The 14,814-nt window shown below is 39.0% G+C and overlaps 1 protein-coding gene and 1 pseudogene across 1 annotated transcript; both read left to right on the forward strand.

Annotated features, from left to right (window-relative positions):
• The first annotated feature begins 300 nt into the window (after positions 1–300).
• On the forward strand, positions 301–10,412 carry LOC137938632 (aquaporin PIP1-3-like; annotated as a pseudogene).
• A 1,262-nt stretch (positions 10,413–11,674) lies between these two features.
• On the forward strand, positions 11,675–13,658 carry LOC137939069 (protein neprosin-like). Its single transcript, XM_068784245.1, has 7 exons — positions 11,675–11,688; positions 11,791–11,973; positions 12,071–12,157; positions 12,245–12,460; positions 12,551–12,715; positions 12,804–12,860; positions 12,944–13,658. The coding sequence occupies exons 2-7, from the start codon at positions 11,815–11,817 to the stop codon at positions 13,466–13,468; spliced, it is 1,209 nt and encodes a 402-aa protein (XP_068640346.1). The 5' UTR covers positions 11,675–11,688; positions 11,791–11,814; the 3' UTR covers positions 13,469–13,658.
• The last annotated feature ends 1,156 nt before the right edge of the window (positions 13,659–14,814 follow it).

The following is a 14,814-nucleotide window of genomic DNA, read 5'->3' on the forward strand; positions in this document are numbered from 1 at the left end:
TAATAATATATAAAATTCTTGAAATTTTTAAAAAATAAGAACATATTTATAATATATGATGGTAGTAAAAAATTATTCAATAAAATAAATAACAACATCTTCCTAAGTATATAAAATTACAAGAATACCCTTACGTTATCGATAAACAATAGGTATTATCTTATTCCATTTGATTTTGATAAATAGTAAAACAATAAATAAGTAAAATTACCTAATTACATACACAACTAAGATATTCCACTTTTAAGTTTCTCTGTCATCAACTTCATCCTTCAATAGAGCTCTAATGGTTTTAGAGAGTTTTCAATTGCGTCCATTTTTGCTCTTTCTATGCTTCTCTTGTATGCCCTTTTGAATAGGAAATTTTCTTTCTTTATTGCTCTTTCTATGCGCAACAAAATCTGCCCCTTCATGTTTTCCGTCGGTATTGTGTGGCTACGTTGCTATCTTCGGTTGATCTCAGGCCGTTTCGTCTGAGCCTCTGAGGGGGGGAGATGGGTAATAAGTCGGGATTTCGGATTCAGCAGTGGAGATTGAGCGAAAATGGGGAAGGAAGTCGACTTCAATCTGCTCCGTTTGGTAAGTTCTTCAGTCTTCCTGTCTTCCCTGCAACGCCAAGGGAACGCAGCACAGAGGCGAGAATCGAGATCGATAGCACCTTCTACTCCTTTGCTCTCTTTCAACCTTTCAAGTAACCTAATCTCATGCTTCTTTCTTTTCTTTTCTCTGGTTTCTGATCGCCCGTCACCAACTCGTGTCGTCGAAAATCGGCGATCGTGACCGACTTCCCCAATAATTTTCTTCTCTTTCCGATTTAACACCTTACGGCTCTTTTTTGGGGTGGTTTTTATTCCGCTTTTTAAGTTTCTCTGTCATCAACTTTATCCTTCAATTGAGCTCTAATGGTTTTAGAGAGTTTTCAATTGCATCCATTTTTCCTCTTTCTACAAGAAGCCTCCACCAGCTCCTTTGTTTGAGCCAGGGGAACTCAAGTCATGGTCTTTCTGGAGATCTGGAATTGCAGAGTTCATAACTACCTTCCTTTTTCTCTACATCACGATCTTGACCGTGATGGGGGTTAACAGAGCTCCCAACAAGTGTGCATCGGTGGGTATTCAGCGGATTGCTTGGGCCTTCGGTGGTATGATCTTTGCCTTGGTCTACTGCACAGCTGGGATCTCAGGTAAAAAATTGTTTTTTTCTTTTCAGATTTTTTCTTTCTCTGCTTGGGATAAATTTAAAAAACAAAATTCTCTTTATTTTCTGTTTTCTTCTTTTGAATGTTGGGACGATTTCTCTGCCAACCAACTAGAATTCTCCTTTTTTTGTGTCATTCTGAGAAGAACTTCGTCCTTTCTGTCTTTTTTCTTTAATATTCTGCTATTTTTTCTGCTATATGGCTTAAAATCTGCTAAATATATTTGCTGTTCTTCTGTATCAGTTTTCCTTTTGTTTTTCTTTGTGTCCTCATAATTTTGTACGGGATTGGATTGGTCAAGATGACTACTATGGGAACGGTTTGGTTTCTGATTTTGAATCTCACGCTTCTGAGTTGTCTTCCTTTCAGGTGGACACATCAACCCTGCTGTTACCTTTGGGCTTTTCCTGGCCAGAAAGCTTTCCCTCACCAGGGCCCTCTACTACATTGTGATGCAATGCTTGGGTGCAATCTGTGGTGCTGGAGTTGTCAAGGGCTTTGGAAAGAGTCCTTACGAGGTTTCTGGTGGTGGTGCCAACGTGGTTGCCCATGGCTAAACAAAAGGTGATGGCCTTGGTGCTGAGATTGTGGGAACCTTTGTTCTTGTTTACACTGTCTTCTCTGCCACCGATGCCAAGAGAAATGCCAGGGATTCTCATGTTCCTGTAAGTATTAGTTAAAAAACCAAATCTTTCCTTTATAGTGATCTGAGTTCTTCAAATGTTGAATTTGTTTACTGGTCTTTCAAAAGGTTTCTTGTTCTGATAATATGCCATCTCTGCTAACTAATTCTTGAATCTTGCTCTATGTTCTGCATAGTTTCTCCAAGCTACTTAGATTAGATTTTACTTCTTCTCATCTTGTTTCCTAGGTCGTGGATTTCCTTCCTGTGGCTTTTGATTCCGCAGTTCCTATTGTTTGTCTTTTGCAACTCTTTGCTAGTAGAATCTACAGCCTCAGCCTAAACTGCTTCAAGAAAACAATAGGCTCCAACCACCATGTCTCATCTCAATATTCCAAATTCTGATATACTTGAAAGACCACCCTCACTCTCATTCCTAAATGGTTTCTCCAGATAAGGCTTCTCAGCTTTTAAAAGGGGTTCTCCATGCTTTTCCTTGGATGCTTGCTTTTTACTCAAAGTTGGCATCTGTTTCAAGGGTCCCTCCCCCCATAACCTTTACCCTGAAAAAATGGAAATTTGATCCTCCAAATGCCCATTGCACATGATATTATTGATGTCTTTCAATTATTTAAGGGCAACTTCATTACTCCTATCCTACTCTATTTTTGTATCTTAACTCCATTATTGACTTTGTGATCTGTAATAAGCAGATGGCGTTGTGTAATAGGCTCATGGTTGGGGTTTGTATATGGCAGAGATCCGCCTCGACTTTTATCGTATGAACCCGGTGCATCCAAGGTGGCCACCTTGGACTAGGCTTTAGCAGAAAGGGACGTCATGCTCAATGAGGTGCGAACTTATCTCCAGGAGGCTCAGAATACTATGAAATTATATTATGATAAGAAGCACCGAGAAGTATTCTTTTCTCCAGGAGATTATGTATGGCTGCGTCTCCAACATTACAAGCAGCTTTCACTGATAGCCTCCAAATACCACAAGCTCTTTTCGAAATATTATGGTCCCTTTCAGGTGTTGGACCGCATTGGCACAGTCGCCTACCGCTTGCAACTTCCACCCGAGGCCAAGATCCACAATGTGTTTCATGTCTCCCAACTGAAGGCCTTCCAGGGAGACTCCCCATTACTGCACACCCCCTCTACCCCCACTACATGAGAGATGTGTCCTTTCTACTCTCGCGCAAGTGTTGCAGGCCCGTCGCATTCAGGGCGATTGGGAGGTACTAGTGTAGTGGGCGGATGCCGACCCCATTGACACTACATGGGAGCCCTTAGTCGCTTTCAGTGCTCTATACTCCACTTTCGAGCTTGAGGACAAGCTCTTTCTCCAGAAGGGGGGTGATGTTATGGACTCCATAGCATCCCGAGTTATTAACAGGCGTAGGAATTAAATTATGTTATTTCCCTTTTTATGTATTTCAATTTGGTTTGGTTTGTTCTGGATGTAAATTGGCGTGAACCAATGGACCCACGGGTCTAACTTGTATTTTCGTCCCCAAACCTATTTATGGGGATGACAAGAGGAATGAAGATTAAGCATTGAGAAATCTAGTTTAGACAGGTCAGATTCTCCCTCAGAGGTCCAAGTCGAGCTTCTTTCATAGCTCAATCATCTCTATTCCGTCATCACCATTCCGCGTTCAAGAAATAGAGCTTCTCTCTTAGCGTCAACATCCAATCTGGAGGGAAGAGAAGGAAGAAGGGTGACAAGATCCATGGCTCGGGAAGATCCTAACAGTTTATATTAAAATAAATGGGTACTTACTCTTGGGTACCTAATATGATCGTCCAACCTTCTTCTTGGCATATCAAGTGATTGAAGCCATAGTTATTGAAATGTTTTAGATAGTAGAAAACCCCCCTGAAAAGATTAATGAACGACAAGATCACACTCATTGCCTAATGGTAATTGGTTCTTCTCTGCTACTAGAAAGAAATTGTCATGGAATTCTTTAACTTGGAAGTAAGTAAGCTGATGAAAACAAGATTTTTAGTAGCAGAAGCAGTTGTTCATGTATGGATGTTGTAGCTCATTAATGGGGCTGTTGAGAAGAGAAACTTCATTTTCAATTGTTCCTGTCATTGACTTGCATAGTTTTACTTTTGCGGTATACCTATGACAAAGGGTTTCTACTCTATTTCATGTTTCTGCAACTTGAAATAATCGTATTTGAGATCAAATGTGAAAAATATTTAGTCTTCTTCATTTGCTTTATCGTAAAGTCTCATAAAAGCTGCCATACTCGTCTTTAAAAAGGGTATTCTTCTTCAATGATGCAAACAAACAATTACAGACCAAGAAGCCCCCATAACACTAAGCGGCTTTAACTCGGTAGATGAAAAATTGGAATGATTTTTATGTCATAAAAAAACAACCTGATTAGTGACCCATGATTTGAACAGGTATGAGTGAACCTTAATTTTGTTAAAGTTGTTAGAATTGTTAGAAGGAATTATTCTTTCGGGACTATTTTTAGTCCTTAGACCATGTCTTCCGAAATGTAAAACAAAAGAATTTTTGTTTTTCTGTAAGGCTATTTTTAAACCATTTTGATTTTTGAATAAACAGTTTTTTTTCTAGCTCCCGGATTTTTGCTTTATATACGAAAAATTCAACCTCTGGTTTCAAAGCTAGATTAGCGACTCCGGGAAGAAAATTCCTTTTGGCGACCCCTCGTCTTCTTGCGCCGTAGCCGTAGAAGGAGAGAGGTCTGACATCAAGAAAAAAAAAGAAATTTGTGAGACCCCTCTAGAAAAGAAAATTCCGTTCGGGAAGAAATCCCAAAATCAGAGACGACGAGAGAGAAAAGAAATTTGAGAGGGAGAGAGCGAGACGGCTCTAGAGAAGAAAATTTCGGAACCCAGAGATCCCGAAAATCAAAGACGGCTGCAGACCCATCCTAACTCGATGAAAGCTCCCTCTGGAGCTTCCCAAAAATCAGAGACGGTGAAAGAGACATTAAGAAAAAAATAGCCACATCGTAGCCGCAGACCCCTCCTGACTCGACAAAAGCTCCGTTCGGAGCTTCCCGAAACCTAGAGATCCCAAAAATTAGAGACGACGAGAGAGACATCAAGAAAAAAAAATAGTCGTGCCGCAACCGCAAACCCTTCTTCGCCGATGTCTGCTTCCTAACTTTGGATGGAAGAAACGACTCTGATTTCTTCGCCGGCGTCGACGTTGCCATCGCTTGGGTTCTCGCCCCGTCAAACGGCTGATCAGTCTTCATTTTTCCAGCGTTGCTTTGAGGAGAGAGGAGCAGCAACTGTTTCGCGGAGATAAGAGAGAAATAAAAAAACGAGGAGAGCATTTATAGGAGGGAGAAGAAAAAAATACGAGGAGGAGAGCGTTTCGAGGAGAGGAGAAATAAAAAAATAAGGAGAGCCTCGTGTTGATTTGAGGAGAGAAGAACGACGCTTGTTTCGAGGAGAGAAAAACAAATCCTTGAGGTGAAAAAAATAGTAAGAATGACAATAGTTTTGTTCAACCAGCAATTCCAAAGCTTAATGAACACTTTGATCATGGAAAATTTTCTGCACTCGAAGGAATATTGGGACTTGATAGAAGAAGGGACCCCTAGAGCAGAATCAAGGGCAGAACTCACAGAAGAACAAAAGAAGGTGATTGCATATGCAAAGCTCAAGGATTTGAAGGTTAAAAATTATCTCTTCCAAGTCATTGATCGATCAATCCTTGAGACTATTTTGAACAAGGATACATCGAAGAATATTTGAGAGTCCATGAAGCAAAAGTACAAGGGGACGGCACAGGTGCAACGTGTACAACATCAACACTTCAAAAGGAATTTGACGTGCTCAACATGAAGTTAGGAGAATCTATGAATGAATATTTTGCTCGAACCCTTACTATAGCTAACAAGATGAGGGTTCATGGTGAGAAAATGGAGGATATTGTGGTATTTTGAAAAGATTCTAAGATCTATGACAACAAAATTCGACTATGTTGTGTGCCCAATTGAAGAGTCTAATGATCTAGACACCTTGTCCATTGATGTGCTACAAAGCAGTCTTCTAGTGCATGAACAACGCATGAATAGTCATGTTGTGGAAGAACAAGCATTGAAGGTTACTTATGAAGGACAATCAAGAGGAAGAGGACAAGGTCGTGGCGGATTTAGAGGGAAAGGACGAGGTAGGCAAAATTTTGACAAGTCTACCATTGAGTGTTACAATTGTCATAAGGTTGGACATTTTCAATATGAATGCCCAGCAAAGGGGAGAAAGACAAATGCACATTATGCAGAAGTTAATGAAGAAATGTTGTTAGTGGCATATTTGGACTCCAAGGAAGCTAGTAAAGAGGAGTTATGGTTCCTTGATTCATGTTGCAACAACCATATGTGTGGCAAGAAGGAGCTTGTCTTCATGCTTGATGAAAGTTTTAGCAATTTTGTAAAGTTGAGAGACAATTCAAGCATGACTGTGATAAGAAAAGGAAACATACGAATGCTGGTGAATGGACTTGTGCAGGTCATCACTGAGGTGTTTTATGTTCCAGAACTGAAGACTAATTTGCTAAGTGTTGGACAACTACAAGAAAAGGGGCTTGCAATTCTCATACAGCATGGGGAATGTAAAATTTATCATCCTGAGAGAGGATTGATCATGGAGACTGCAATGACCTCAAACAAAATGTTCATCTTATCTGCCCAAAAACAGCCAAAAGAAGAAATATGTTTTTCTTCTCTTACAGAGGATCCAACTTGGATTTGGCACTCTAGATATGGACATTTTAAGCTTCAATGGCTTAAAAACTCTTCATCGAAAAAGAATGGTGAATGGACTGCCTCACTTTATAGCTCATTCGACGGTATGTGAAAATTGTTTGGTAGGAAAACAACACAGAGATTCATTTCAAAAGAAAGCACATGGAGGGCTTCTTAGAATCTTCAACTGGTGCATGCTAATATCTGTGGACCAATCAACCCTACTTCAAAAGGCAATAAAACGTATCTAATCACTTTCATTTATGATTTTAGCCGCAAAACTTGGGTTTATTTCTTGGTAGATAAATCAGAAGCTTTCATTACTTTCAAGAATTATAAGAGTCGTGTTGAGAGAGAAACTAGTTCATATATAAGATGTATTCGCACTGATTGTAGACGAGAATTTACATCACACGAGTTCACAAATTTTTGTAAAGAAAATAACATACGTAGACAACTGACTGCAGAATATACTCTAGAACAAAACAGAATTACAGTGAGAAAAAACCAAACCATTATGAATATAGTTCAAAGCATGCTTTCAGGAAGAAAGATTCCAAAAACTTTCTGGCCTGAAGCAGTCAATTAGACTGTTTATGTTCTGAAAAGAAGTCCAACTTTGGTAGTTAAAAACATGACTCTGGAAGAAGCTTGGAGTGGAATTAAACCATCAGTTGATCATTTCAGTGTTTGGTTGCATATCATATGTTCATATTCTTGATAATGAGAGGACTAAACTTGATGACAAGAGTGTGAGATGTATTCTACTCAGAGTTAGTGAGGAATCAAAAACATATAGATTGTATGATCCAGTTTCTCAGAAGATAATAGTAAGCAAAGATGTGAATTTTGAAGAAGAAAACAGTTAGGATTGGAGCAAGAGTCATGAAGAAGCTATTACGGCTGATCTGGACTGAGGAGAAAGTGACAAAGAATCTCTCCCAATAAATAACAATGGTGGAAACATTGAAGCTGATCACCATGACAATTCAACAGAAGATATAGAGGGTGATCATTCAGATGAGTCAAATGAAGAAAATAGGAGTAATGGCAATGCAGAAAGATCAGAAGGCCACCAGCTTGGATGAGAGATTACGAAAGTGGAGAAGGTCTCTCTGAGGAAGAAAGTATTGTATACCAAGTTTTGTTTGCAAGCAGTGATCCAGTCTCATTTGGTGATGTTGTGAAAAGTATGAAGTGGAGAAAAACAATGGATGTAGAAATAGAAGTCATAGAGAGAAATGATACGGAGAGTTGACAGACTTACTTGTTGAAGCAAAGAAGGTTGGGGTAAAATGGGTTAATAAAACAAAGCTCAATGAGAATGGAAAAGTAGATAAGTACAAAGCCTGGTTGGTCGCAAAGGGATACACTCAAAAGCATGGAGTAGATTATACTGAGGTTTTTGCACCTGTAGCTCGGTTAGATACAATTTGCCTAGTGATTTCTCTTACAGCTCTAAAGGAGTGGACAATCTACCAATTAGATGTAAAGTCAGCCTTTTTGCATGGTGAACTAAGTGAAAAAGTATTTGTCGAACAACCACTTGGCTATGAACAGAAGGGCAATGAGTAGAAGGTTTTAAGACTGAAAAAAGCCTTGTATGGATTTAAACAAGCTCCACAAGCTTGGTATAGTCATATAGAGTCCAATTTCATGAAAGAAGAATTTGAGAAATGCCACCATGAACCTACTTTATTCATCAAGACTGGAAATGAAGGTAAGATCTTAATTGTGTGTCTCGATGTGGACGATCTTATATTTACTGGGAATGATGAGTTAATGTTTGCTATGTTTAAAAAAAACATGATGCTTATTTTGATATGACTGATCTTGGAAAAATGAGATGTTTTCTTGGCATTGGGGTGATGCAAAGATCAGATGGCATATTTATTAGTCAAAAGAAATATGTTCATGAAGTGTCGAAGAGGTTCAACATGGACAAGTGCAACCCAGTTTGCAATCCTATGGTTCCTGGATTCAAGCTCATGAAAAATGGAGATGGAGTATAGACAATACTTTCTAAAAGCAGATTGTGGGAAGTCTTATGTATTTGACTGCCACCCGTCCAGATGTTATGTTTGTGGTGAGTCTCATCAGTAGATTCATGGATTGCCCTAATGAACTTCATTTTCAAGCAGCAAAGTGGATATTAAGGTATTTGAAAGGTACTATTGATTTTGGTGTGTTCTACAAGAAGGAAGGAAGTGAGGAATTAATTGCCTACACAAATAGTGATTATGTTGAGGAATTAGACAAGAGGAAAAACACTTCAGGTTATGTGTTTATGTTGGGCTCAGGAGCAGTGTCTTGGTCCTCGAAGAAACAACCTATAGTCACTTTGTCCACTACTTAAGCTATGGGGGGGTTGGTCAACGTAAGATGAAGATGAACTTCAGCCGCATTACGCATTCATCTCCTCGTCGTTTCGTTTTTTTATTGGTCTCTCTCGCTCTCCTGGTCTCCTCCGTCGCTCGTCATTTCTTCCTCAAAATTTTTCTTCGCTCTCTTTGCATCCCTCTCCGGTCTCCCTGGTACCTCTCGCTTCTCCCTTCTCTCTCTCGCTTCTCCCTTCTCTCTATCGGCCTCCCTTTCCCTTCTTCCTCTCGTTGTGAAAGTCCTCTCGGCCTCGCTCTCCCTTTCAGCCTCCCACTCGCTTCTCCATCTCGGCCTCCTACTTCCTTCTCCCTGTCGCTACTCTCTTTTCCCCCAAAATACTTCCCGATTTCGTTCGATTTCGATTTTCTTCGATTTTTGACATTTTGGCGTCGATTTCTTCTATTCTACTTTGATTCAGCTTCGATTTCACCCTTCAACTTCGGTTTTCCCCAAATTTCAGAAGGACCCTAATTTTTTTCCAATTAATTTAGAGATGTATTTGATTTAATTTTAATTTCCGTGCATAATTTGGGGGTTTAGGGTCATGGTTTATGGTATTTATGGTTCGATTTCTTCTTTATAGGGTTTAATTTTTTGAATTTTGCTTATCATGCTTTGTTGTGAAAAGTGTTGATCAATTGACAAATTTCGACCCTGTTTGGAGGTTAGTTTCTCTTATGCGAGTAGATGGTTCAATATTCTGTTTACAATCAATAGACAAATTTGGACCCTGTTTGGAGGTTAGTTTCTCTAATGCAAGTGGATGGTTAAAGAGTCTATTTATAATCTGGATTAGTTTCTATCATAAGGATGAGCTCCTCTCATTGAATGTAGATGAGGTTATTAATGGAAATATTGACATACATTACAATTTTTGTAATCCAGCATATTTTGTATCACTTTTTGCATGCAGCAGAAACTTGATTGCAGCTTTGTTTCAATCAATAAAAAATCACTGCTTTTTTTTACAGAGTTCATTTAGAATTAAAGAAATAATTTAGGCCCTGGACCCAAAGTCATTTAATGTCTAGTTTAATAGATGGTTGTTCGGTTGTGCCATAGGAGTAGAAAGGATGTTGACAAAAGTTCATATGGTGATCTTCTTGCTGCTTGTTGGTCTTTTGTTTGGTACTCTTGGTTAAATGTTGCTAGACCTGTTTCTGAGTCATGTTATGATTCTGATAATGCTGGAGAAGAATGCTGCCAACATGCAAAGCTCTAGTGCTTTCCCTGAGCTGAACCAAGTTGATATGGATCACTAAATTCTGGGTGTTCACTGGAGGGATTGAAAAGACGTAGTTGCTCCATTGCAGATTTTGTTCAACTTCACTCGAGGGAAGTTGAAAGTTGAAAGGCGAACCATTTGTGGATGGCACGTACAGTTAGCGGATAAATTCTTTATTTGGCATTCTGAGTCTGTATATATTCGAATGGTTTAATATTTGCTATTAAGGGTATGTTTGGAACCCAGGGAAAAGAAAATAAAATATTTTTTTATTATTATTCTTTATTTGACAATTTGACCCTTTTCCTTTCAATAATTTGAGCTGTGACAACTTTTTTGTTTAATTAACCTATTTTTTATTAAATAAAATCAATAGTTTTAAATTTAACGAAAACATTTTTCTCATGTTGGGACACTAACACTGGAAACTGTTTTCCAATGCACATGAAGTCGTCAACACTAATACCAAGTCCGAAGATACAGTTCATATAGATGACTAACATGAAGTTCATGTTAGAGATGAAGATGAACTTCAAATTTCTGTTTTGTTAACTTGCCCCCTTTTAAGCATCCAGATGACTTGAAGTCTGGCACTCCACTGTCGACTTCAGGAGATAAACTGAATAATGCGGCTGAAGCTCATCTTCATCTTCAAGAAGAATAAATCCCCCCCCCCCCCCCCCCCCCCATCGCCTGGCCTGCCACACCAGACATTAGTTGATGGTAACAGCAAAATAATCTTTACTGAAAGATTAATGGGAGCATTTTTAGGACTAGGTGCTGCCTCCGTGAAATGCTGGAAATACCTATAGTAAAAATAATCCACTCCTATATGACAGAAGAAGCTAAATTACCACGAACTGATCGAGTATATTAGAACACTTGTTACTTACATGCCATCCGACTTGTACAGTGTTACGTACAGGGCCAGCATTGGTAACTTCCGTAGTAAGGACCACCTTGTGTTACCTTCTCTGCATACTGAACGACAATAAAACCTCACCTGTTTGCATTCAATGCATGCACCAACCTGTCATCACATGGTTGAAAGAAAGCCCAAGAGGTGTAAAGGTAATATTCTCACTCAGTCTCACGAAAACTCCTTGGTTTATCATGACAATGATCCCTGTTTCACTACTGTTTGAATCGTTCATAAAGAACTGTTCTATTCATATAATTCTATTATAACATCACTTTTGTTTTATAATGAGATTGGTTCCGTGAGTAAATGCCATTTATAAAACCAGTGACCACCTGCCAATAAGAGCTTAGTCCCGTTAAAGGTATTTTTAGATTTTAGTACTCCCGTATGCGAATTGCTACTGTTACTCGGACCACCGGGAAGAAATTAAACGGATCGCGTGTTCTATCTTGCTATTTAATGCAGAAATAAATTTCCCACCAGAATTGTGTTCGCTCCACCAAGAAAATATCGAGGAATTAAGCGTCCCACTCCTATAAATAGGCTACCTTGTAATTCAGTGTTCATAGCAAGAAGTTCTAGTAGTAATCTACAGGTCGTTTATCTTTTTAGTTTGATGTTTTGTTCATTCATTGCAGTAAGCCGAAAAGTTTCTTGTAGTTATTTTCTTACAGAATCAATAATCTGATACTTGCAGGAACTACACGGAGACTCCGTAGCCATGGATCGTCTGATGAATATTAGTTTATTCACGTTGTTACTCATTTTAGCTTTCGTTTCCCACGGCTTCTGTGATGATTTTGATGTATCTGTGGAAGAGTATGTGCGGATGAAGAAATACCTTGCTTCTGTGAACAAGCCCCCGGTGACGACGATCACGGTGAAATTTCTAAACGCACGCTGCCTATTATCGTTTTCAAATATCTTAGTTACTTTTTCTGAAGGTTAATGCATTCAATTTCATCATATGGAAGTAGACCAAGGCCGGAGATGTTTTCGATTGTGTTGATATAAACAAACAACCATCTCTGGATCATCCTTTACTCAGAAACCACACAGTGCAGGTGCAAATTTTTCCTTTTGCTTATAATTTTTTTAGGTTTCTGATACTCTCTGGTACAGGAGTTTTGATAAATGAATTCGTGTTACAGCTCGAACCTCCTTCATTTCCACCTATGAAGAAGCTCAGGCCTTCATCCTACATTAGCATGATGACAGAAAAAGACGACGAAGGTTGCCCACTGGGAACAGTTCCAATGATAAGAGTCCACATGAAGGACTTGTTAAAATTTGGTTCAGTGGAGAACTACAACAGCAAGTATGGACGAAGTGGCTACCAGCCCTTGGGCCAAGGAGTAAAACATCAGGCAAGTATCCTTCCTATAAACAATTCCGAATTTGTTCTTTAGATATATTGTTTACACAAATAATTGTTACGTTTCATTTTTGTCATTCAGTATGCAGTGAAGAGAATACAAGGTGGCCCCTACTATGGAACAAAAGTGACAATAAACGTATGGAAGCCAGTGATTAATACCACAAACCATGAAGTATTCAGTCTAGCCCAGTTATGGTTCGTCAATAGTGGCCCTGTACGTAACACTATAGAAGCCGGATGGCATGTAAGTAACGAAGTGTTCTAATCTATTCGATCAGTTTGTGGAAATTTAGCTTCTTCTATCATATATGAGTGGATTATCTTTACTGCAGGTATATCCAGGATATTATGGAGGCAGCACTGAAGTTCGCCTCTTCGTTTACTTTACAGTAAGTCCTAAAAAAGCTCCCATTAATCTTTCAGTAAAGATCATTGGCTGTTACCATCAACTAATGTCTCAATGGTGTGGCAGGCGGATAATTACGCAACCGTAGACTGCTATAACGTTAAGTGTGGGTTCGTCCAAGTACACCCAAGAATAACTCCTGGAATGATATTAGCTGCCTCTACTTACAATGGAACTCAAGAGGAAATCACCATTTCCGTGTATAAGAATGACACCTCTGGAGATTGGTGGCTCGGGTACGAAGACAGTAATGGTTATGTATCAGTTGGGTACTGGCCAGAGAACCTCTTCAACTCTCTAGCTAATTACGCAGACACTATCGAGTGGGGAGGAGAAACTGCTTCTTTTGTTAACCCAGGAGTAACTTATGCGCCAATGGGGAGTGGTGAATTCCCTTCTGAAGGCTATAAAAAGGCAGCTTATATGAGTAATATGAAGGTGATAGACAGTAGCATGCAGTTCGTAGATGCCCCAAGTAATCTTATTCCAATTACACCAACACCACAATGCTATGAGTTAGGAGACAACTCGGCTGATGTCGCCACGATTGGCCCACACTTCTATTTTGGAGGACCGGGGGGCACTTGTTGAACTGCACTTCCATGGTGGCACTGAATCACGAACCCTAAACATCTACTACTAGTCATCTACTACTACTACTACTACTACTACTACTACTACTAGTAGTGATCTGTAATAAGCAGATGGCGTTGTGTAATAGCTTGTCGAAAGTTTATATTAAAATAAATGGGTACTTACTCTTTGGTACCTAATATGATCATCCAATCTTCTTCTTGGCATATCAAGTGATTGAAGCCATAGTTACTGAAATATTTTAGATAGTAGAAAACCCCACTTCAAAGTTTAATGAACGACAAGATCACACTCATTGCCAGATGATAATTGTTCTGTCATGGAATTCTTTAACTTGGAAGTAAGTAAGCTGATGAAAACAAGATTTTTAGTAGCAGAAGCAGTTGTTCCTGTCTGGATACTGCAGCTCATTAATGGGGCTGCTGAGCAGAGAAACTTCATTATTAGTTGTTCCTGTCACTGACTTGCATAGTTTTACATTTGCTGCATACATCTAGAGGGATCTAAATGCCAACAATATGAGAAAAAAAATCACCTTCACATAAATTAATCCATCATCTCTTAGCATTATTCTTATCCTTAATTATATTTAGATAATCCTCTCTCATTATTATCTACCCACCAAACACCTTTGCAGTCTCTCTCAAGTTTCTTCCAAATTTCTCCTCTCACAATCCTAACCACATGGCTACACGTGGGTAAACGTCTTTGTTGACGTAGGACAATCACAGTCTACACGTGGCAACCAAGATGAGGATTAGGCTGTTTTGGTGCGGGTGCCCTAATGGTGACAATAGTAGAGATTTGTAGTGGATTTGGCTCTCTCCAACCGAAATTCCTCTTATATTAATTTTATTAGAGATAGTAGAGTCCTAATCACTTATAATTTGTGTATAATTCTATAAATAGTTTACACCGATAATATTATTCTTCGTATTTGCAAAGAGTGACGAGGACCAAACACATCCTCCTACCTTTTCTGTCAACAACCCTCTGCGTCCTTTCCAGAACAATTTGCGGCAGACGGGCTGGCATGCAACCCCACAAATACCCACAAATCGTTTCTTTAATATTATCTCCCTGGTTAATCAAACTGTAAACAGATGAGGATATTCCTTAATTCATTATAATCCTTTTAGACGATCTAAACTGATTAAAAATCTTATACTGTTTGCGACTCTGTAGGATGTTTTGCCCAGAAATTTTTTTGTCTGTGTTTTGACAGATCTACAGTTTTCTTAGTTAAAAGATAACCTTCTTGATTGTATTTTGCCCGGTTAAAATTGTTGTCTTCTTTGTCGGTAAGAACCAGAAAGAAGGTATTTTATACCATAGAAAAAATG

Source organism: Aristolochia californica, unplaced genomic scaffold (genome assembly GCF_029961685.1).
Source record: "Aristolochia californica isolate CCGP_79_NKW_82.1479 unplaced genomic scaffold, dmAriCali1.0.hap1 SCAF_8, whole genome shotgun sequence".
Classification (NCBI taxonomy): Eukaryota; Viridiplantae; Streptophyta; class Magnoliopsida; order Piperales; family Aristolochiaceae; genus Aristolochia; species Aristolochia californica.